We start from the raw sequence: 21762 nt of genomic DNA on the forward strand, positions 1-21762 counted from the left end.
AGCTAATATTTTTATGTTGGTTTTCCTGCTTTTGCCTCCAAACTAATTTACTTTATTGGCAAGTGTATTCGTTTTTTAGCCCGCTGTTAACTGGCAAATTGTGCATTCTTTCCGCACTTTTTCATAATGCACATTCTCTTGATGTTATGAGCTTTATTATTGTTTTATTAGGTGGAGCTGGTGGAAGAAACTAGACAGCTAGACTCCACATACTTCAGAAAGCTACAGGCTTTGCATAAAGAGACATTTTCCAAGAAATCTGAGGTAAGACAGCTCTCTACTTAGAAAAAACAAACTTTTGGGGCGCTTGGGTGGCGCAGTCGGTTAAGCGTCCGACTTCAGCGAGGTCACGATCTCGCGGTCCGTGAGTTCGAGCCCCGCGTCGGGCTCTGGGCTGATGGCTCAGAGCCTGGAGCCTGTTTCCGATTCTGTGTCTCCCTTTCTCTCTGCCCCTCCCCTGTTCATGCTCTGTCTCTCTCTGTCCCAAAAATAAATAAAACGTTGAAAAAAAAAATTAGAAAAAACAAACTTTTTATCCTGGAGAGGATTACCACTGTGTATATTGGCAGGGGGAGGGGGATAATATATTGAGGAGATCATGTACTGATCAAGAAAGGGATAGGCAGTTCCATTTTTCTGCTACTTCTTGGCCTAGCATGCTGCATTTGACAGGTGTCACTTTTTATTGACACATTTAACAACAAAGCCAAAAGACAAAGCAGATGCCTGCCTTAGTTAAGAGCCTTCAAACCACATTATTCCTTTGAACATCTCTGATTGCTTTCTGTATAGCAGCAGCTTTATTTGTCAATTCAAACAAAGAGTTAAATTGAGTTTTCTAAACAGAAAAGGAACTTTTGTGTGTCAGCAATAGGCAAAATAATAAAGGAAAAAATATGGAAAGGATTTGGGGGCATCAGGAAAAAGATCATCAGACTCACTAGGATATTAAAGTGTTATTTTGATTTATAAATTTGCAACTTTTGGATTACCTACATAATCCTTTCAGATCCTGAAAGTCGTAAAATTAAATGTGTGTATCTACATAAAGGTGACAGTTATATTTATTGATGTGAAAAATGCCTAGGGCACATTATTATATAAAAATATAAGGAAAAAACCCACTGGTATCATATAATCCTATTTATGTAAAATTATATATTTTCTCATGTATACATATATACGAAGAGAGGTATCTGGAAATATCTGAGACATCACCAAAATATTACAGATGGTTAGCTCTGAACAGTAAAGTTTCAGGTGATATTTTAACTTTCTCCCTTGTACCTGTCTGCAATTTTTACTCCTTTACAATAAAATTTTACACAAATAATAAAGTGGACTTTTAAATGTAACCTTTATGATAGTGGCCTTTTTAACACATAAATTCTTTATTTAAGAAACTACGAATTAATATCTTGGAGAGGCTACGTAAAAATCCAAAAAGACAGCACATTTTGTTATTATTTTAAAGTTTATGAATGAAAAAGTTCATGAGGTTGTATTTTAAGTTTGTATTTTAAACTTTGTGAATTGAAACGTAGCATTTTCATTGTATTTTAAGTTGCATTTTAAACTTTATGAACTAAAATGTATAATACTTCCCATAATCCTTCTCTTCATTGGTAATTGACTTTTTAAATATCGGTAGTTTCTCTAATGGTCTGATGCTTTTCAAAAATAAACAGAGGGGTAAATGAATTATACAAGGAGAGGAAAGGTTTTTGAAAGAATAAGCTTCTCTAGCTCTTTGCCCTTATATAGAGCTTATAAATTGCAAAACATAAGGTTTTAAAAATGCCTAATAATTAACTTTTTTTTTTTTTTAACGTTTATTTTATTTTTGAGACAGAGAGTGACAGAGCATGAACGGGGGAGAGGCAGAGAGAGAGGGAGACACAGAATTGGAAACAGGCTCCAGGCTCTGAGCCATCAGCCCAGAGCTTGACATGGGGCTCGAACTCACGGACCGCGAGATCGTGACCTGGCTGAAGTCGGACGCTTAACCGACTGCGCCACCCAGGCGCCCCAATAATTAACTTTTATATGAAAAGGTTACATTTAAAGAACATACTATTGGGGCACCTGGGTGGCGCAGTCGGTTAAGCGTCTGACTTCAGCCCCGGTCATGATTCTGCACTTCGTTGGTTCAAGCCCTGTGTCAGGCTCTGTGCTTACAGCTCAGAGCCTGGAGCCTGCTTCAGATTCTGTATCTCTCTCTCTCCTTGCCCTTCCCCTGCTTGCACTGTGTCTCTCTGTCTCCCGAAAATAAATAAATATTTAAAATTTTAAAGAACGTACTATTAGAAAAATATTTTGCATTACTCTATAACTTTCAAAATTGTTATAAATAAAAGAACACTTTATGTTCATAATGCATTGTTAAGAAAAAGAACCAAGTTGCAAAACTATACATACTTGTTTAGTCCTGTCTTCATTTTTAATAAACCACATGTGTATGCAAAGAAGACTAGAAGATTTGTATTTACAAACGTTAACGATTGTTATCTCTGAATGGTAGTATTATATATGCTTTTTGTTTTCTTATTACAAATGATGTATTACTCTTACATCAACAAAAATAAAAAAATTAACATTTTATAAGCAAATATATAGTAAATGTTTTCTAAATGTTCCTGAAAAGAAGAGAATGGAAGAGAAAGGAACAGGATAGAATTTGATGGGAGTTACAGCCAGATTCTAGATTCTTTATCTAGTTTTACTATTGAATTGTTAGATGGTGTTGACCTAATAGTTCATTTTTATTTCAGTTTCTCTTTTTAAATTTGGAAAATAATTTGTTGTATTTAGGAGATTTTTTAATGAAAAGTGTTATTTCACTAGGACACTACTTGTGAAGTTGGAACTGGTATTTCACCGCTTCCTGATGTGTGTAAAAAAACAGAATACTGGAATAATGTTCCTGAAGAATATAGGCACTTCAGTTTTAATGATCTGCTTAACAACAAACTGGAGTTTGAACATTTCCGTCAGTTTCTTGAGGCTCATTCTTCAAGGTAAGGAAAATAACCATTTAGAAATGTATTTCTCTCTTAAAACACTGTTTTTCTAAGCTACTTACTTTGATTCAACATATAAAAGTGATTTGGTGCTAGATTTCATCCATGGCAGTAGTAATGGCATACCTATCTGAAATCTGTATCGGTAACTTTTTGTTGGGGAGTGCATTTTGATAATAGCAACCTCCCAAATATTATTTTAAGATTTTGTTAATAGTTTTAGCTTTGGATAAATTAAGACACCATTATGTTTAATTCTGTCACTTTTCTACTGTTTCTTTCTTTTGCATTTTTCTAGACAGGTGCTTTAACTAGTATTTCTGAAAAAGTGTCTCTTTCATATTTTCATATTTTTCTAAGCTACTGAAATTACTGTAAAACTTTGTAATTTTATTGGCTGATACATAAACATTGTAGTTTTGCACAAAATCTTGGAAACTTATGACATATTTATCTACTATAAACTAAAATATTCATCATATATTTTTCCAGTAATTTTCTCCCAAGTTAAGAGAAAGTGTTTACACCTGGGAGCCAAATTTCACATATATAGTTTCCCTTCTTAATGATGAGAATTGTTCTAAATTTAGCATGTTGCCAAATAGACACACATTGGGTGGAGATTTTCTTAGGTTAGATATCAACAATACTGGTCCATCAGTAATGGAGGAACTCTGAGACCCTACCCATAACGATGGTAGATGATTTTCTGATCCCAGTACGCCTGTGTTCATTCATATATTTAGCTAGGATGAGACATGATAACACTGAACTCATTAGTTTCATGATCTACTTGGCTCTGCTAACTAGTCAAGACAATCACATTCTAAGTTCTGTCAAAACAAAAACTTGTTTAGTGGTTAGTAAAATTAAGAGGAAAAATAAAAGAAGGGCTGTGCTTTGGTTTTGTTTTCATTTTAGTGTGGACCTTATGTGCTGGACAGACATTGAGCAGTTCCGAAGAATAATTTACAGAGACCGAAAGCAAAGGGAAGCAAAATCTATATATATTAAAGACAAATACCTTAATAAAAAATATTTCTTTGGCCCCCAAAGTCCAGCTTCTCTGTATCAGCAAGACCAGGTATCAACATGTAAACATATTTCTTTGTTGAAGTGTGAAAACCAATGATTTATTTCTTTTTGCCAACAACCTAAAATTCATCGTTTTTGTCTTTTGCTTTTATGATTTATATGTTAGACAGTTTGGATATCTTACTTTTTAAGTCATTTATAATTATCTAAAAATTAAATGCCTTTAAAATTCACTCAAGCGTTATATGCTGTAAAAACTGTGTTATTTTAAAAAGTAATTATAGAATAAAAATAACTTATTCATCCACTCATCCGTTCATTCAGATATGAGTGCCTATGATACATGGTGTCATTATTTACTATATTATTATTGTAATCCTTGCTACATGTCATTAGCATACTATATGGTAAAATGTCAGATTGGGATTCAGCAGTGGCACTGAGTATCCATGAAATGTGGCTCAAGTTTTATGCTTTTGAAATGTAAAGAATTAAGTGTTACAATTAATTTGAAGTTTGGTACTACGTTACTACCTAGAGATCAAATGTATAGCATTTGATATCTTTATTTTGGTAATTTAAAAGGATGCATATCCTAATGGTGTATATTTATGAAATACAAATCTCAGATTAATGCTAAATTCAGTAAATGTCAGAAAAATTCAGAAGTGTTCATGGTAGGGCATACCAGGTTAAAAAGCTATATCCTATGGGGCGGGGCGGGGGTGGTGGTGGGGGGAAATAAGCAAACGTTTTGGGGAATAAGGGGAGAAGGCAATCTGAAATTAATCAACCTTGACAAAAATGCCTTGCCATTAGTTTCCTGAGATACAAATCTGGGATATGTTAGCAAAAGTAGCTGGGTATCTCAAGCACAAGTGTGAAATAAACACATGGAGGCATTTCTTTTCTGTTTGACCTGTGCTACATTGTGTGAAGTTTTGTGGTATCTGATGATACTGTGTGAACCCTCCGTAGGATAAGATGCTGAGCATTTAAAATTCAGTGGAGAAGTTATCCATTGCCATCATAGCAAATGACTGTGTTGACTACAGAAGAGTTTCCCCAGTGACCTTTCTTCCTCATCTTTGGCTTTACTTTTATTTTTATTTACTTATTTTCTACTTAAGGATATCCACATCACATTACATTCTGCGTAGGTCTTGCCAGTCCTAATTTTGGCTGGGTGGCCAAGTTTTCTCTTTGATTAGCAAAGTAGTCTTTTCTCTTTTTCTTTTTTCTTCCTTTTTTATATAGAATCATTATTATTAAAAGATGTCCAAGGGGGTTTCTCTTTTGTTTTTATGTTAAAAAATTATTTTTATTAGTAGGATTTGATGGGTTTTATTAATCGAAAGGGAACTAAGAAGAAGGTAATTTTTCCATTGAGGGGTCCAGAAGGTTTGAGGGCTGTGTACACAGAAACAGGTAGAAAAAAGAATGATGTATAGCAGAAAATGGCCATTTGTAGCTTGTTGAAACCAGTACTTATGCAGAAGGAAGATTTGGGCCACAAAGAAATTGTGTTTTGTAATAGGTGCTACCTGTGCAGGTCAGAGACTGTTGTCTGTATAACCTGGTCTTTCTCTCCTTCCTGCTGCCTCTGTATTCCTCTTCGAAGTTGTTGGGGGCAGCCCTGCATTGCTACCACCACCATCTCCAATCCAACGTTTGTTTGTACATGTTGATAATATCTGAGCCAAGATTGTCTCCTAACTAATTCATGCCCCATTTTCCTCATGCACAAAAGAGAAGGTTTTCTCAAATTAGTCAATTTGACCAGAATTACATATTCATAGGTTATTAGACCTGGAAGAGCACTTACAAAACTCATTGACTAATAAATACCCTCATTTCACCTTTGAAGATACTGAGGCCATGGAGAAAATGTGGCATTGCTTGTGGTCATACAGGATAAAAATCCCACTCCTGTGTTGTCTGAAATATATCGTGAACAAAATCAGACATCTAAAAGAACTGTCACACAAACCACAATTTTCTGTTTGATGTTAGGGGAGTTGTCAGTCTTTACTGTACCTCGTATAGCCAGGAGATAACTTACGGAAAATGAAAATGGTGCTGTCGGCTGCTTGGCAGCTGGTTTGGGGGTGGATGGATAAATTAATGACTATTAGTATTTCTTCACTAAAACAGAAGTTTGCAGTTTCTGTTTCATTTTTATCTTCCTAGATAATGAATTTAAGTGGTGGCTGGGGAAAGATGCTCCATGAGCAGCTCGATGCACCTGTTCTAATTGAAATTCAGAAGCATGTCCTAAATAAGCTAGAAAATGTGTGGTTGCCATTATTTCTTGCAAGTGAACAGTTTGCAGCACGTCAGAAGATAAAGGTATATCAGTGAGTGTAATCCTTGGGTAGTAATTAACAGTACCTCTAAAAACATCAAATGTGTATACCTGTCAACCCAGCCATTGTACTTCAATGGCTTAGTGGTTAAGAGCATAGAGTCGGCCTTCCTAAGTTTTCGCCTCAACCCTATGACATGTTCATTGTACAACTTTAAGGTTTGCTTTTTTAAGTATGTTTTTTCTATTCTATTCTATTCTATTCTATTCTATTCTATTCTATTCTAATTTTAAGTAATCTCTACACCCAGGTTGGGGCTCGAACTCACGACCATCAGATCAAGAGTCCCATCCATGCTGTACTGACTAGGTCAGCCAGGCGCCCCTACAACTTTAAGTTTTATAATCTTAGCTTTCTCATGTGAAAGATAATTAGGGCTAATAAGAGTAATTGCTTCATGAGATAGTTGTGAAGATGAAATAATTATGTTTAGTTTCTTATCATGGTACCTGGCACACAGCAAACACTCAGATATTACGTATTAATATAGTTATTTTATATTATTATTATTATTAAGTCCTCATATAAATGGGCAAGGATATACAAGGGGGAAATAAATAAATAAATTATGATAATTCTGTACTATGCAGATTTCTATATAAAATGGGAGTATAAAAATGAGATTTCCACATGTACTGATATGATAGACGTTATTTACTGAATGAAATAAGATGCAGAACAGAACATAGAAGATGATCCATTACATGTACTTATATCTCTGTGTCTGTCTATTTATGTATTCCCTTTTCTTTCTTTTTATTTATCTAACTATCTACCTACCTATCTACCTATATTTGTGTTTATGAAAAAAGATCTAAAAGGATCTGCCTTCTGGGAATGGGTTTGGGGTGGAAGAAGGTTTTTACTTCTTACTTTGTAAAGTGGGATGTTTTTTGTTTTTGTTTTTGCTTTATTTTTACTTTATAAAAAGCACATGTTACTTTGATTATTTAAATTGTCATCACACCTAAAACAGGCAAACCTGATCTTTATAAATTAACACAGGGGCAGAACATGTAATTTTGGACTATAGTATGCAAAGCGCATACCATTAGTATTGATCAGGAGGAATCTTAAAAAACTGCCCTTGAGATGCCTGGGTGGCTCAGTCGGTTGAGCATTCGACTCTTGGTGTCAGCTCAGGTCATGATCTTGTGGTCGTGGGATTCAGCCCCATGTGGGGCTCCATGCTGAACCTGGAGCCTACTTGTGATTCTCTCTCTCCATTTCTCTTTCTCTCATCTGTCTCCCCCGCTCTCGAAATAGATAAGTAAACATTAAAAAAAAAAATGCCTTCTATATTCAGTTTTTCAAACACTTTGAGCCTTCCTTATTGGGAAATACCCTCAGTCTTCTGAGCACCTTAAGTTATGGGAAACGTAATACAGCTGGGAATATAGAATTTATAGTATGAAGAAGAGCTGTCTTGTTTTAGGCAAAAAGTTCCTGGAAATAAGCTTTGGGACAACTCAAATTTCCTCATTTCTTTCCTTCAGGCTCTGGCTCACTAGTATTATTTACCACATTTTCTATGTTTGCCATAATAACTTTATTGTAACTTGTAGCCATTTCCTGACTTAGCATTCTTTGGGTGGCCAGCAACATAAACTGATTCCGGCAACCTTACGCCAAAGACAAAAGAGAAGGGAGAAAATTTATTATAAAATAGTGCTGGAACATCTCACACACTGAGGGGAAGAGTTGGCACCCAAGCTCTAGAAAGGCCAGGGGCCAGGACAGCCCTGGAAACCCAGCGAAAGTTCCCGGACAGCTGTGGCTATAAAAAAGACTCAGTAGTCATGATCCAAGACCTGGTCTCTCTAGGTCAGTGCCTGGATGTATCCGCTGTGGACAGGGAGGTAGATTCACATAGCACAGATTTGGCGGGAGTGGTTCCCAGGGGAAAATATTGTGAACAGGCAATAACCTCAAGAAATATCTACTATATTTCCTCTGTGTCTTGAATAACTTTTGTGTTCTAAAATTAGTTGTGGCTAGAAAAATAGCACCAAAATCTGAGAAGTCCTCATTATCTCTCCAGCTTCAATTTCCATGTAACCCAAAGTGAAACTTCTATTTGCATTTGGGGCAATACACTAAGGTATTATTATCTTCACTTTGCAGGTGGGAAACTGTTCAGAGAATTTGAGTGACTTGCCCAGGCACTTAGGAAGGGCTTCCATTGCTAAATCAGATCCTCTTTCTCCTAAACTGCACTATCTCTTATCCATGCTGACCTTTACCTCATTTTTAAAAGTTATTAACTTAGTAAATGATGACAAAAATGTAGGCACTCTGGATAAGTGCGAAAAAATAAATGGTTTCGCTTCTAGGTACAGATGAGGGATGTAGCTGAGGAGCTCTTACTACAGAAGCATGAAAGGAAAATCGGGGTCTGGAAGGCAAGTAGTGTGTGTTATATTCTTCCTCTTGCAACTTCTGCTCTGTCAAAGAATTATTTCTACCCCCCCCCCCCCCCACACACACGTATTAAAAGAGACCCTCATCATAGACCCTGCTTTCTAAGCCACCAACTGACCACCGACACATTTAATTGGCTGATGGATTCTGGGGGAAAGTGTGATTCTACCAGCGCTGCCTTCTTAAAGCCCTCTTGAACTGCTAAACCCTAGAAGCGTGCTTTAAATATTGGATGGTAAATGTGTATTTTTGTTTATCTTGCTTGTGATGGATTTATTGAGACAAGCTGTTCGTTCCAGCCTATGATAGTTTATTTATTACTGAGACTGGATTACACAAAAAGAATGAGGTGATGTGTGCAGCAGAATTACTAAGTTAAATTATCTTATATTATGCTCTTTGTTGGAAATTACAGTTTGGCTTTAAAAGAATTAAGATAACTGTCATTTTGGTGATTATTTAAACGACTATGCTATGATACCTTACTAGAAAGTACCTATTTTGTCTTTCAACAAGCATGATAAACAGTCTTCTTTTTGAGCTTATGAATTTATGTGTACGCATTCTTCCTCAGGTCTTGCTGGAATGTGGGACTAGACCCAGGTGACCCCCTACAACTAACTAACATAAAATTTTATTTGACTATTAGAGGATTATACGTATCTGTTAGGATGCTCTTTTTCTGTATTTTCCTCTTAAAAGGAAATAAACCATTCTTATGTTTGTCTTTTGCTATATTTTTTTTATTGAAATACTGAGTAGAATGGGCTTATATTTCATATTGTGCATTATATATTTTGTTATTTTCTGCTTACTTAAATTACAGGTTTTAGTTAAATTACTTAAGTTTTAGTATCTTAAGAAGCAGGTCTTAAAACATTATTTGCTGAGTGGGTTTTAAATAAACATCCCAGTCTAATACATAATTGTTCCTATTTATAGGGCTGTAATTTTAATACGGAACATATGCCGAGGGTCTTAACTTTTTGACCAGAGAACATGACATGTGCCTCACTAAAACAGTGTTAGACATCTAATCGCTCTATCTGGGTTAAGGCACTGCCATTCTAGACTGCCTGGTGTTGCCTTTACTTTTCAGTTTCTAATTCAGATGTCATCCTCAAGACCCTTCTGCAAAGCTTTTGCTACTCCAGGCAGAATTAGTTACTCCTTTTGTGTTCCCATAGTGCCTTTTACATAACTCTCTTAAACACATTGATGGTCACATATGATTTGTTTCAAGAAACTTATTTTATGCCTAACCAATAATGGGTATTTATCATGGTGCTTTGACTGATTGTTACTATAATTCCTAAATTCATTTAAAACATTGTTGGGATGATGCTTCTTTGGATGGTTGTAGGCTAAACTCAGATTTAGGGAATGTTAATAAAACTTATCCAGTAAAATAATTACTATTCAGTAAATTCAGTAAAATCTATGTCTTATGTTTTTTAATCTGAGAGGCTAAAGAGGAATGGATATGTGATCTAAAATGGTCAAAATTTTAAAAGTAGACATCTTGTATTTCAAAATTGTGAAGATATAAACTAAGTATTACCTTTAAGCATTACTAAAACACTATGGGTCCTTCTGGCTTTTTTGTTATGTAAAGTAAATCCTCAGAAGAAGTTTATTATTAAAAATAATGTATTGATGATTTCTTCTATTATGAAGTATTAATAACAATTTTATTAAAATAATACAAAGATGTGTCACCTGAAAACATTATTTTTTTCTAAATAGAAGCTCCACAACTAATTTCCTGCTTAAATTCCTGGTAATTTTTTTTAAAGATGTGAAAAAATATCTTAAATGTTCAAGTGCTCTTACTCCTTAAAAGGCAGGAGAGTTATATATTAATATGTAACATATATATTACATATATGGTACATTATGTACTATATAACATATATATGTAATTACAAAATACATAATAATAATGTAACAATGTATATCATAACATTATGATTATATTTTTCTGTTTAAGCACAGAACTCACACAGTGCACTAAAGTGTAGTTCTTCACCTTAGTCCCAAAATGTAATGACATCCTTAATCAATGTAGTTATATGTTCTGAATCATCCAATCATTTATTTTTCTCTCCACCTCTAAAAACCTGATGCCATAAGAATATAAAGGAGAGAAAAGGGAGAGCAGAGGGGTTAAGGTTGCCAAATTCTATTGTATCCTTGCCGTAAATTTCAACAACCCAAAGTAAAGGAGGTTGAATTTGGTAATGCTTAGCCTAATAACTGACTTTATTATTGCTTTTTAGAACACAGCTAATTTTCTGTATTTTCTGTTATGGACAGCCTGTGGAGAGTAAATGGATATCTTCATCTTGTGAAATCCTGGCTTTTCGTAAAGCATTATTGAATCCAGTTACCGCAAGACAGTTTCAACGGTTTGTGGCTCTAAAAGGAGATTTATTGGAAAACGGGGTACTCTTTTGGCAAGAAGTACAAAAATATAAGGTATTATATTGGAAGCTGGAGAAAACCACCTCTTTTTGTGGAGGAAATGCACTAACACACCAGATTCTTAATTGTAACTATATGGACAAGATTTGTATTAAGATATTCCAATTTTGTCATCTTCATACCAATATGTAAATGTTGAGGTATTTATTGTTCTATGTTAGATACATTTATTATTATACGGTGAAGAGTAAGCATGAGCCCTGAAATGATAGAATTAGATTTTTCAAGGTATTCACAGATATTATGACTTAATGAGAACCTTTCTCAAAAGAGTTTTAATTACATTTTTGCATAGCATTTCTCTATAAATGTACTATAGACATTTTTTCCTGAAGATACCCATATTCAGTACTTGAACCAAGACCTCTTTCCCAGAATTTCTCCCAACCATATTTCCAGCAATGGTAATCAAAGATAGCGGATTATTGATAAATAAACCAACAGAGATGAGAGGAGCTTTTCTATTAGCAAGAATGGCCACAGAGCGCTTGGACGGCTCAGTTGGTTGAGTGTCAGAATCTTGATTTTGGCTCAGGTCATGATCTCATGGTCATGGAGTTGAGCCCTACATCAGGCTCCACGCTGGACTTGGAGCCTACTTAGTGTTCTCTCCCTTCCTCTTCTTCTACCTCTTCCATGCTTATGTGTGCGCTCTCTCTCTCTCTCTCTCTCTCTCTCTCAAAGAATAAAAAAAATAAATAAGAAAGAATGGCCACATTCTAAACAAAACAAAAACAAATAAATCAAAGAACAAGTGGTTAGGCACTTGTTTTTTAGGTTTAAGTGTTCATTGAAATCATATTGAATCTTTGCATTAAAGAAAGGAAAGGACTTTCTAGGTATTTAATCTAGACTTGAATATAGGAATGTTGTTTAGAAATACTTAAGAGGAGGCATCCAGACTCTGCCTAAATGCTCCCCTGGGTAACAGATTCATTTCTGGGCAAGTAGCCTATTTTATGCCATTATAAAAGTAGAGAATAAAAATAAAACTGGAATTCAAGAGGATAATACTTTCAATTGGTCTTATAATCTAAGTATGAATTATGTAATACAAATATTCTGCAGCATTTATATTCTATATAGTTAGCAATTTCTCAATAAAGTCTATCTCCAAACTTTCTCCAACATGCAGTGAAACTCTTTTCTACCTTTTTCTGTTATGAACAGTTTTTGTACTCTTCTCACCTTAGAAATTTTCTCAGAAAAAAATATTTTGAGATAAGTTTTTTCAAAGTCTGTCACAAGATAAGCAATATTAAAATAATTTTTTTTTAATTAGGAGGTAGAGCCTGTTTTCCAGAAAAGGCAGCTATTGTGAGTGGGCAGAATTATTTTTAAGCTAATAAGAATATGAATAAGCCCAACCCTGCTAGGACAGAGGTAATACAATAAACTTTGCAAGAAAGGCATTTAAAGAAACCACACTCATAGAAAGTCAACCCTTAGTTGTGTGACCGCTTCTTCTTCAAAGCTGTCCTTGGTCTTCATTTAAATATCTTTTTTTGTGGTATAGAATGGAAGACATACAGTTCTAGGTAGCTATTAAAAATCATGCTATAGGAGGGAATTTGTTCATTCAGTAAGCATTTATTAAGTACCTAGTATGCCAGCCATTAAGCTAAATAGTAGGAATAAAAAGTAAATACAATACATTGCTTTCCCTCAAGGAGGGGGACATCCATGAAGACAAATAACATGAAAGAGTATTGATTATGATCCATGTTCTAACTAGGTATAGTTTTGGCGCCGAGAGGGAATGATGCAGGGAGGGTAGTAGGTCAAGCAAATCTTAGCAGAAGCGATAATATTTGCATTGGGTCTTGAGAGAATTTGCTAGGTGGAAAGCTTTACACCTGGCAAAATCTTACTGAACTCACTTTTATATAGCTTACTCTTATTAAGTGCTTGCTATCTGGCACATGTTATCTTAATTCTTTTCATGTAACAACTAATTTATTCTTTATAAGAATCCTAGTGGGTCAAAACTGTTATTCTTGCCATTTAATAGATGAAGAAGCTGAGGCACAGAAGGGTTAAGAAACTCCTGACATCACGCAGCTAATTAAGTGGTAGAGCTTGAGTTTGAACGAAGGCATTCTATTGCTAAAGTTTATGCCCTTAACCACTAAGTTATGTTCCCTGCCCCCAGCAAAGATTGTGGTAATATGCTAAGAGATAAAGATCTGGGTTCTTTCCATATTTTCGCAATTCAGAACAATGATTAATCAGTGTTCTTAAACACTGTTCTGAATTGTGAATATTTGGGAAGAACCTAGATACTCTGCAGCCATTAAAAATCATGCTGTAGGAGAACAATCAATGATGGGAAAGGATATTTTTTTAAAAAAACCTAGTTACTATAAAACACCATACTTTAATCTAAAGTGTGTGTGTACATGTATGTGTGTGTGTGTGTGTGTGTGTATGTGTGTGTCCGTAGAAAAAAACTGGAAGAGTATATTCATCCAGCAAATACTTTTTGAACATCTACCAAGGGCCATGAAAAATCCTGAGGATGCAACCATCATCAAAATAGTCTTCCCTCTTAGAGCTTACACTGTCATGGGAGGGACAGATGAGCGATAGACAAGGCAGTTGTAAGACTGTGACTAGGGCAGTGGTGATGGAAGCTCAGGGGGTAATGGGAGTACCTAAGATAGACATCTCTCCTGAACTGAGGGAGTCACCAAAAGCCTTCTAGAGGAAACTCTGTTTAAACTGAGCCCTTATGCTGCTGTTAGTGCATAGCCCGCTTTGGATCCTCTCTCCCCCTTTCTCTCTGCCCCTCCCCTGCTTTCTCTCTCTCAAAAATAAATAAACATTTAAAAAAATAAAAATAAACTGGGACCTTAATAATAGGTAACATTAACTGAGCTAATGGCATAGTAGGGCAGAACAATTAGAAAAAAAAATCAATTCTGATTTTTGTCCCTTCACCCTCAAAATGAAAACTCCAAAAACTTGTTATTTCACAAGCCTTATATTCCATAATTATAAATGAGGCTTACCAAATAATTATATATGATAATCTCACTAGTAATGGGAAAAAATACACATTTGGTAACACATCTAACATATGTTGTATAAATGGGCATTTTCTGAGGGGGAGTTCTAAATTGAGTTAAAAATGCTAACTGTTGTCTTTTTTTTTTTTTTTTTTTTTTAATTTTTTTTTTTTTCAACGTTTATTTATTTTTGGGACAGAGAGAGACAGAGCATGAACGGGGGAGGGGCAGAGAGAGAGGGAGACACAGAATAGGAAACAGGCTCCAGGCTCTGAGCCATCAGCCCAGAGCCCGACGCGGGGCTCGAACTCACGGACCGCGAGATCGTGACCTGGCTGAAGTCGGAGGCTTAACCGACTGCGCCACCCAGGCGCCCCTAACTGTTGTCTTAATGTAACATTTATATCAAGCTTTTTCCACATATAACTTATGTAGGATTTTATATGGCCAGCACTTAAATTCTTCTTTCTTTAATAGTGCCCATAAGATAGTGATTACAATGCCCATCATACAGTGAGTACTTAATTAAGTGTTAGCTCATTTCTGGCCTAGAATTACAAGTTTCCAAATTTGTTTGCTTTCTTGTGATTTGGAGAACAATGTCTTTGACAGAGAAATGCCATAAACTCAAGCTAAGCTACCTCTTTATTTTAAAAAATGGTAGCCCTGCATTTGTCATATAAAACTGGGCCTTTTAAATGTATGGTCCCTATTTTTGAGTTCTTTGGGTATAAGGAAGATAATTTAATAGGTTAACTATAAAAGTATAAATACTAAAAGATACATAATGGCGCACCTGTCACTGCCAACATCCTGCTTATATTGCCCTTTTTGCCTTAAAATTTTTTAAAATTTATTTTAATTAATTATATTTATTTTTATTTAAATTCAAGTTAGTTAACATATAGTGTAATAACGATTTCAGGAATAGAATTTAGTGATTCATTACTTACATGTAACACCCAGTGCTCATCCCAGCAAATGCCCTTCTTAATACTCATCACCCATTTAGCCCATCCCCCTACCCCACACCCCTCCAGCAACCCTCAATTTGTCCTCTGTATTTAAGAGTCTCTTAATGGTTTGCCTCCCTCTCTGTTTTTATCTTATTTTTCCTTCCCTTCCCCAATGTTCATCTGTTGTGTTTCTTACATTCCACATATGAGTGAAATCATATGGTATTTGTCTTTTTCTGACTTATTTAGCTTAGCATAATACACTCTAGTTCTATCCACGTTGTGGCAAATGGCAATATTTCATTCTTTTGATTGCCAAGTAGTATTCCAGTGTGTGTGTGTGTGTGTGTGTGTGTGTGTGTGTGTGTGTGTGTATAATATCTTCTTTATCCATTCATTAGTTGACAGACAGTTTGGCTACTGATGATAGCACTGCTATAAGCATCGGGGCGCATGTGCCCCTTTGAATCAGCATTTTTGTATCCTTTGGATAAGGACCTAGTAGTGCCATTGCTGGATCATAGGGTAGTTTCTATTTTTAATTTTTTGAGGAACCTCCATACTGTTTTCCAGAGTGATTGCACCACTTTGCATTCCCACCAGCAGTGCAAAAGGGTTCCCCTTTCTCCACATCCTTGCCAACTTCTACAAGTTGTTTCCTAAGTTGTTAACTTTAGCCATCCTGACAGGCATGAGGTGGTATCTCATTGTGGTTTTGATTTATAGTTCCCTGACGATGAGTGATGTTGAGCATCTTTTCATGTGTCTATTAGCCATCTGGAGGTCTTTTTTGGAAAAGTGTCCATTCATGTTTTTCATTTCTTCACTGGATTATTTGTTTTCTTGGGTGTTGAGTTTGATATGTTTTTTATAGATTTTGGATACAAACCCTTAATCCAATATGCCATTTGCAATTATATTGCCCTTTCAAGACTAAGTCACCTTGGTGTTGAAGCAGTTTTGGTTGGGAAAGCGTTTACATCCACCTGCAGGTTGAGTTAGGTACCCGTTTTCAGTGTTCTCCTAGGATCCTGTGTACACCTCTACTGTAGTACTTATTAGCTAACTCATATTGAAGTAATGTGTTCTCTTGCTTCTCCTCCAGTAAGATTGAGCCTTTAAAGGCAGATACTATGTTGGGGCTCAGCTAGTATATAGTAGGCACCCAATATAAATTTGCTAAATGAGTCAAAGTAGACTTTGAAGCTGTTCCTTTACCTAGGAGTAGAAGCACTCAAGGGTAAATGAAACCTGTATTTATGTACGATGTATGCATCAACGTCTTAGGTTCCTCAAACCCAAGAGAAATAGAAGATACCATTTTATAGAAAGATAGCTTTCACATGTCCTCATGTCCTCTTGATCTGAAGTTAAAATCTATGTATTACTGGAAGATGTATTGCCACAATTCTACAAAGTGTTCTAGGAATGCGTTAATCATATATTGTTCTCTCTTTCCTCCTGTTCAGGACTTGTGCCATTCTCATTGTGATCAGTCCATCATTCACAAGAAGATCATGACTATTATCAACTGCTTTATTAATTCTAGTATTCCACCAGCTTTACAAATTGACATTCCAATAGAGCAAGCCCAGAAGATTATTGAGCACAGGAAGGAGTTAGGACCCTATGTATTTAGAGAGGCACAGGTAAGAGATCACGGCATGCAGTTAAGCGTATTTTAAAATACATTAACAATCTAGATATTCTTTTAAAGATTTTGCATTATTCATATTTGACAGGGTTACGACCTTCCTTCCTTAACTGAGATTACTTCTATTTAATGAAAAAATATTTGCATATTCCACAGAACATAAGAAACTAATAACTTACTATTTTGTTGATAATACACAGCAAATATAATTATTTAAATACTATCCTTGACTTTCTATGATTATCATTTTTGTTTTTAGCTTATAAAACTCCAGCCAATTCCTCCTTCCTTTCCCACCATTCGTGTTTCCTTTAGAAAATCTGCTACCACAAATATGTGTAAAATATGTGTGTCCCAAGATTTGTGTATTTTTAAAGATTGGAATATTCACATAGCTCATAAAATAAGTGAGAGGAGATTTAAGTACCTAACCAACATACACAAGCTCATGAAAAGAAAATCATGCCTGTTAACCTGCTCAAGTTACTTCTTTTTAAGATAAATAATAGAAAACAGTGATTTGGTGGACATAATTTATTTGCATTTTTAAAAGCCTTTTAGTGATGTTGTTCTTGAAAAATGATTAAGAAAAATAAATTATAATAGGGGTAATAGGGAAGGCCATGTCATGATTTAAGTGATATGAACCAGAGATTTAGGATAAGATTGCCCTTGAGCATGGAAAAAAGGCCATTATTCCTTAACATTCATTTGTGAGCCAGCTGTGTTCTAAGTCCTCTGAGGAACTGAAATGGACTCATAATCCAAATTATGCATTAAAATAGGTGAAAATACAGATGAATGATTGAGGAAGTGCTAAAGAGAAATAGAGAAAACATGGTGCCAGAATCGTAGTATGTTTGTGAAAAGATCTTAGAGATCACTTAGCCTAGCCTAGGTCTCTGGATAACCAGGCCAGGGCTTGCCCATCTACATCAAAGACCTTGAGTTTGCAAGTGCATGTCTGGAACTGCTTATATTGGTTGGTTTTGCCATACTGTCTAGGGATTGAAGCCAGCAAACTGTACTGGAGTCCTCTAGTTTATGCATTCTACTTGATTTCCTAAAATAGAGTCCTAGACATAATTTAAATGTGGACTTTAGAGCATCAGAAAATAAGAGAATCTTTCTATAGAGTCCTCACCCCACCAAACTGATTATTCCTCCTGCATTTCCTAAGGAAGCTCAGGGAATAGCATCACCTTCTACCCAGGTGTGCAAACCAGAGGTCTGGTTGCACATCTCTTACCACTCCCTGCCCTCACCCACCAGTCTTTCTGAAATATCTCTGGTTCTACAAAGGAGCCTTATTCTCTTCCCTCCTGAGTTTTTTTGTGTTATCATCTTCTCTCACTTGTGCTTCTGTAACATCCTGTATATGTTTCTGTTTATTGCACAAAACTGAAAATGACTATTTTTATGCTGACTTTCCCACCTGATTGTAAGGTGTTTGAGGGCAAGGCATGTTTCTTATTTATCCTTGTGGCCCAAATGCCTAGCACAGAATAGGCACTCGATAACATACTTGAACTCCTGGATGATTGACATGAGAAGTGATCTATTGTGACAGAAAGGAGTAAAATCAAATTGGAAATGAGAGCAAAGTTAAGTGAAAAGGCTGCATAGTAGATAAAAAAGCCTATTGCCTGTTCTAATATTGTTAGCAGTGTGACCTTTTCCTATCCCCCACCGGCACCCCTAATAACTTTGAAGTTTTCTTCACTCAACCAAATTTTCACTGGCCCTTTTAACTCATACTAAAGTCATTGCCCATCTACTGCCAGTGAGCAAAGTAGCTCTATATTTATTACAACATTTTCCTACCTACAGTTTGATTATCTTTTAAGGTTCTCGTGGTACAGAGTAATTTTTGTGACTAACACATATGTTATTAACTTAAAATCTTAATTGCAGCTTTTAGGAGTAGAGTCATTTTATGTCTGCCATTGAAAAATTGTGTTCTAATTGAATGACGTTTGCTGGAAGACTTTCTAGATGGAAATAAATGTATTTGAGAGCAGGGAATGTCTCAGGTTTTGGATAGATAACTGAGAAGTAGGGTCAATAGTTGGTAAATAGAGAAGGAAGAGGAGTATTTGTTTAAGAAGTTCATATAGAAACTACCACGATCCCTTGACATTAGATCAGGGGATTACTTAAATAAAGATATAGCAGGTAAATGTAAATGAAATTTGGTTTAAAGCCTACATTTCATCAAAGAAAGTATCTCTAGCTTTTGTGATCACAATGCCAAGAGGCTACAGAATTAAATGATAAAACTGTATTTTAAAAGGAATAAAAAATTTTAGAATTACTAATAATATTCATGTACAGAAAAGAGGAGTAATGAAATATACCAGCCAGTTGAGGACTCTATTGATCACTGCAGCACTTACTTTTTATAAATTCCTCTTTTCCTCTGAAGAGTTGGCTTGGAGCCTAATGGGATGGTTCAGTTTTCTGTAGGGCATTAGGTAAAGGCCATTCCTAGTAACAAGATGTTGGACTTGATCTGATGTGGCAGGTCCTACCTTCTTGGAAGTAATATATGCCTCTGGAACTAATGGAAATACTTGGCATGAGACTTTGAGCAACAATTCTTATCTCTATAAATATCACAATTAATCACTTAATGTGGAGTGTCCTCATAGAAAGCCTTTGTCCGGGATACCACCCTGCTTTTTAAATGTTACTTTTCTTGCTCTCACATAAAAGAGATTATATCATTTAAAAGTTACTCAAGATTTATTTTTAGATCTGCGGCTTTGTTTAAGAGCTTTTCCAGAGGTATTTCCTTTCTCTAAAAGACAGAAAAAGGGGGCACAGAGGCGTTCCTCTTGATGGACTGAATATTTGGAATACTTGCATAAAACAGCAGAGTGTGTGGCAGATCAACTAGTGTATGTTTTAAAAGAAAACATAAATTTCTTATTTAAAAAGACCTAATGGATTCTTTATTAATACAATCAATTGGTTAGGGAAACATAAAGAATAAAGTAACTTTTAAGTATATGGTTTTATTTTTAAAGAAAGACTTCTCATTGGTAGTAAAAAACATTGATGATAAGCATGTGCTGAGCTAAACTATGCCAAGATGTCTGGAGACAGTAAGTTGGAGGAAACACGCTATATATTAAAGATAGAATAGTTAATCCATTATTATGGTGAATTAGAGTTTAAATTGGTACATTTGTGTAAAATTGTAATCTGAGACATACTTTGTTTTTTATACAGATGACAATTTTTGGGGTTCTATTTAAATTTTGGCCTCAGTTTTGCGAGTTTAGGAAGAACTTAACTGATGAAAAAATTATGAGTGTTTTAGAGAGAAGACAAGAATATAATAAGAAAAAAAAATTGGCAGTCACAGAAGACGAGAAATTTGCAAAGGTAAGACAAGACTCAGTTTGAGTTGAGTCAGACTTTTAAAAGGTATGTGGTGTGTATGAATTTGCAGAAGAATTCAGGCTGGGGAAAATACAGAGACATTATAGAATACAGATTTTAGTGGCTTTTAAGCCTTTAGCCAGAGGTTTCAGACTTTGTTTTGAATTTCTCAAAATACATCTCAAATGTCACCTCTTCCATGTGAAAGCTTTCTTGACCCTCCTAGGTTGCACAAGCAGTTCACATCCACTGTAGTAACATTCCTACCTCTCTTGGAGAATGCTTTATATTGTCTCATGAATAAGTTTTTGCATCTGTCATTCTCACTGGACTGAGATATCCAAGGATAGTATTTGTCTTGTGCATCTGTGTATCATAGCACTTAGACCAGTGTCCAGCACAGGCTCAATTATTAAGCAGTGTTTATTGAGTAAATCAGGAACGAAAACAAAAATGAATGAATGAAAAAAATGTTATGTACTCATGGGAAAGCATTTTCAATATTACAATAACAAACTGATACATTGACCACAACATTTATAAATATGAATTATAAATTGCCCAGCCTGCCTATTTGTCTGTCAATCTGTCCATTTATTCACCCATTCATCTGTCTGTCTCTTTATATTTATCTACTTTCTTTGAATTGAAAAAGGCTAACTGCTTATGACTAATGTATTTTATTTACTTGCAAGCTTATACCTATTCTATTTTTTTAAAAGAAATTTAGAAGGTATCCAAAAATACAAAAGTAATATGATGACAAACACTGCTAACATTTTGCCTCATTTTTTTTCCCCTCGTTAAAATATTGTAGAAAGAGTAAATACTGCAGAAAGAGCAAACTCTCTTAACCCCAGCTCTGAGTTCCATTACCCTCCCCATCCCGAAGAGCAACCATTAAACTTGGGATATATTCTTCCAGCTCTTTTTAAAGATAGTGTTTTATACATATATATATGGTGTCATACACAATGTAGAGGACTGTGGAGGTTCTCAAAAAACTGCCCAACTTCTCCAAAGCTGCAAAAACCAACTTGCTCTGTTCTGATGTTTGTATGGTATATCTTTTTTCATTCCTTTACTTTCTATATCATTATATTTCAATTAAGTTTCCTATAAACAGCATATAGTTGGGTCACGGTGGTGTTTTTTAAATCTATTCTGCCAATTTCTGTCTTTTATTTGGTGTGTTTAGTCTCTTTGTCTTTATTATGGTTTTTAATATGCCTGCCATTTTATTTCTTGTTTTGATTGTTCCCTCTATTTTTCATTTTTTTCTGTTTCCTTTGTCTTGCATTCTTGTGGATTACTTGTATATTTCTTAGAATTTTATTTTGGTGTATCTTTGTTTAGATATTTTAGTGGTTGCTTTAGATACTACATTATAGATACATAACTTTTCCCAGTCTATTGGTGTTAACATTTTCC

General features: G+C 35.2%; 1 protein-coding gene across 14 annotated transcripts in view; it reads left to right on the forward strand.

Moving 5' to 3' along the window:
* RGS22 (regulator of G protein signaling 22) overlaps positions 1-21762 on the forward strand; it is a 145297-nt gene that overhangs the window by 106674 nt on the left and 16861 nt on the right. For 13 of the 14 annotated variants that reach the window (XM_045454073.1, XM_045454074.1, XM_045454075.1 and 10 more), the window contains 8 exons: positions 172-264; positions 2845-3017; positions 3942-4104; positions 6246-6404; positions 8755-8823; positions 11159-11320; positions 16760-16939; positions 20179-20334. In XM_045454073.1, the coding sequence (XP_045310029.1) occupies positions 172-264; positions 2845-3017; positions 3942-4104; positions 6246-6404; positions 8755-8823; positions 11159-11320; positions 16760-16939; positions 20179-20334 (1155 nt within the window). The remainder of the gene's footprint in view (positions 1-171; positions 265-2844; positions 3018-3941; positions 4105-6245; positions 6405-8754; positions 8824-11158; positions 11321-16759; positions 16940-20178; positions 20335-21762) is intronic. The other variant, XM_045454079.1, reaches the window with a different exon arrangement.

Source organism: Leopardus geoffroyi, chromosome C3 (genome assembly GCF_018350155.1).
Source record: "Leopardus geoffroyi isolate Oge1 chromosome C3, O.geoffroyi_Oge1_pat1.0, whole genome shotgun sequence".
NCBI lineage: Eukaryota > Metazoa > Chordata > Mammalia > Carnivora > Felidae > Leopardus > Leopardus geoffroyi.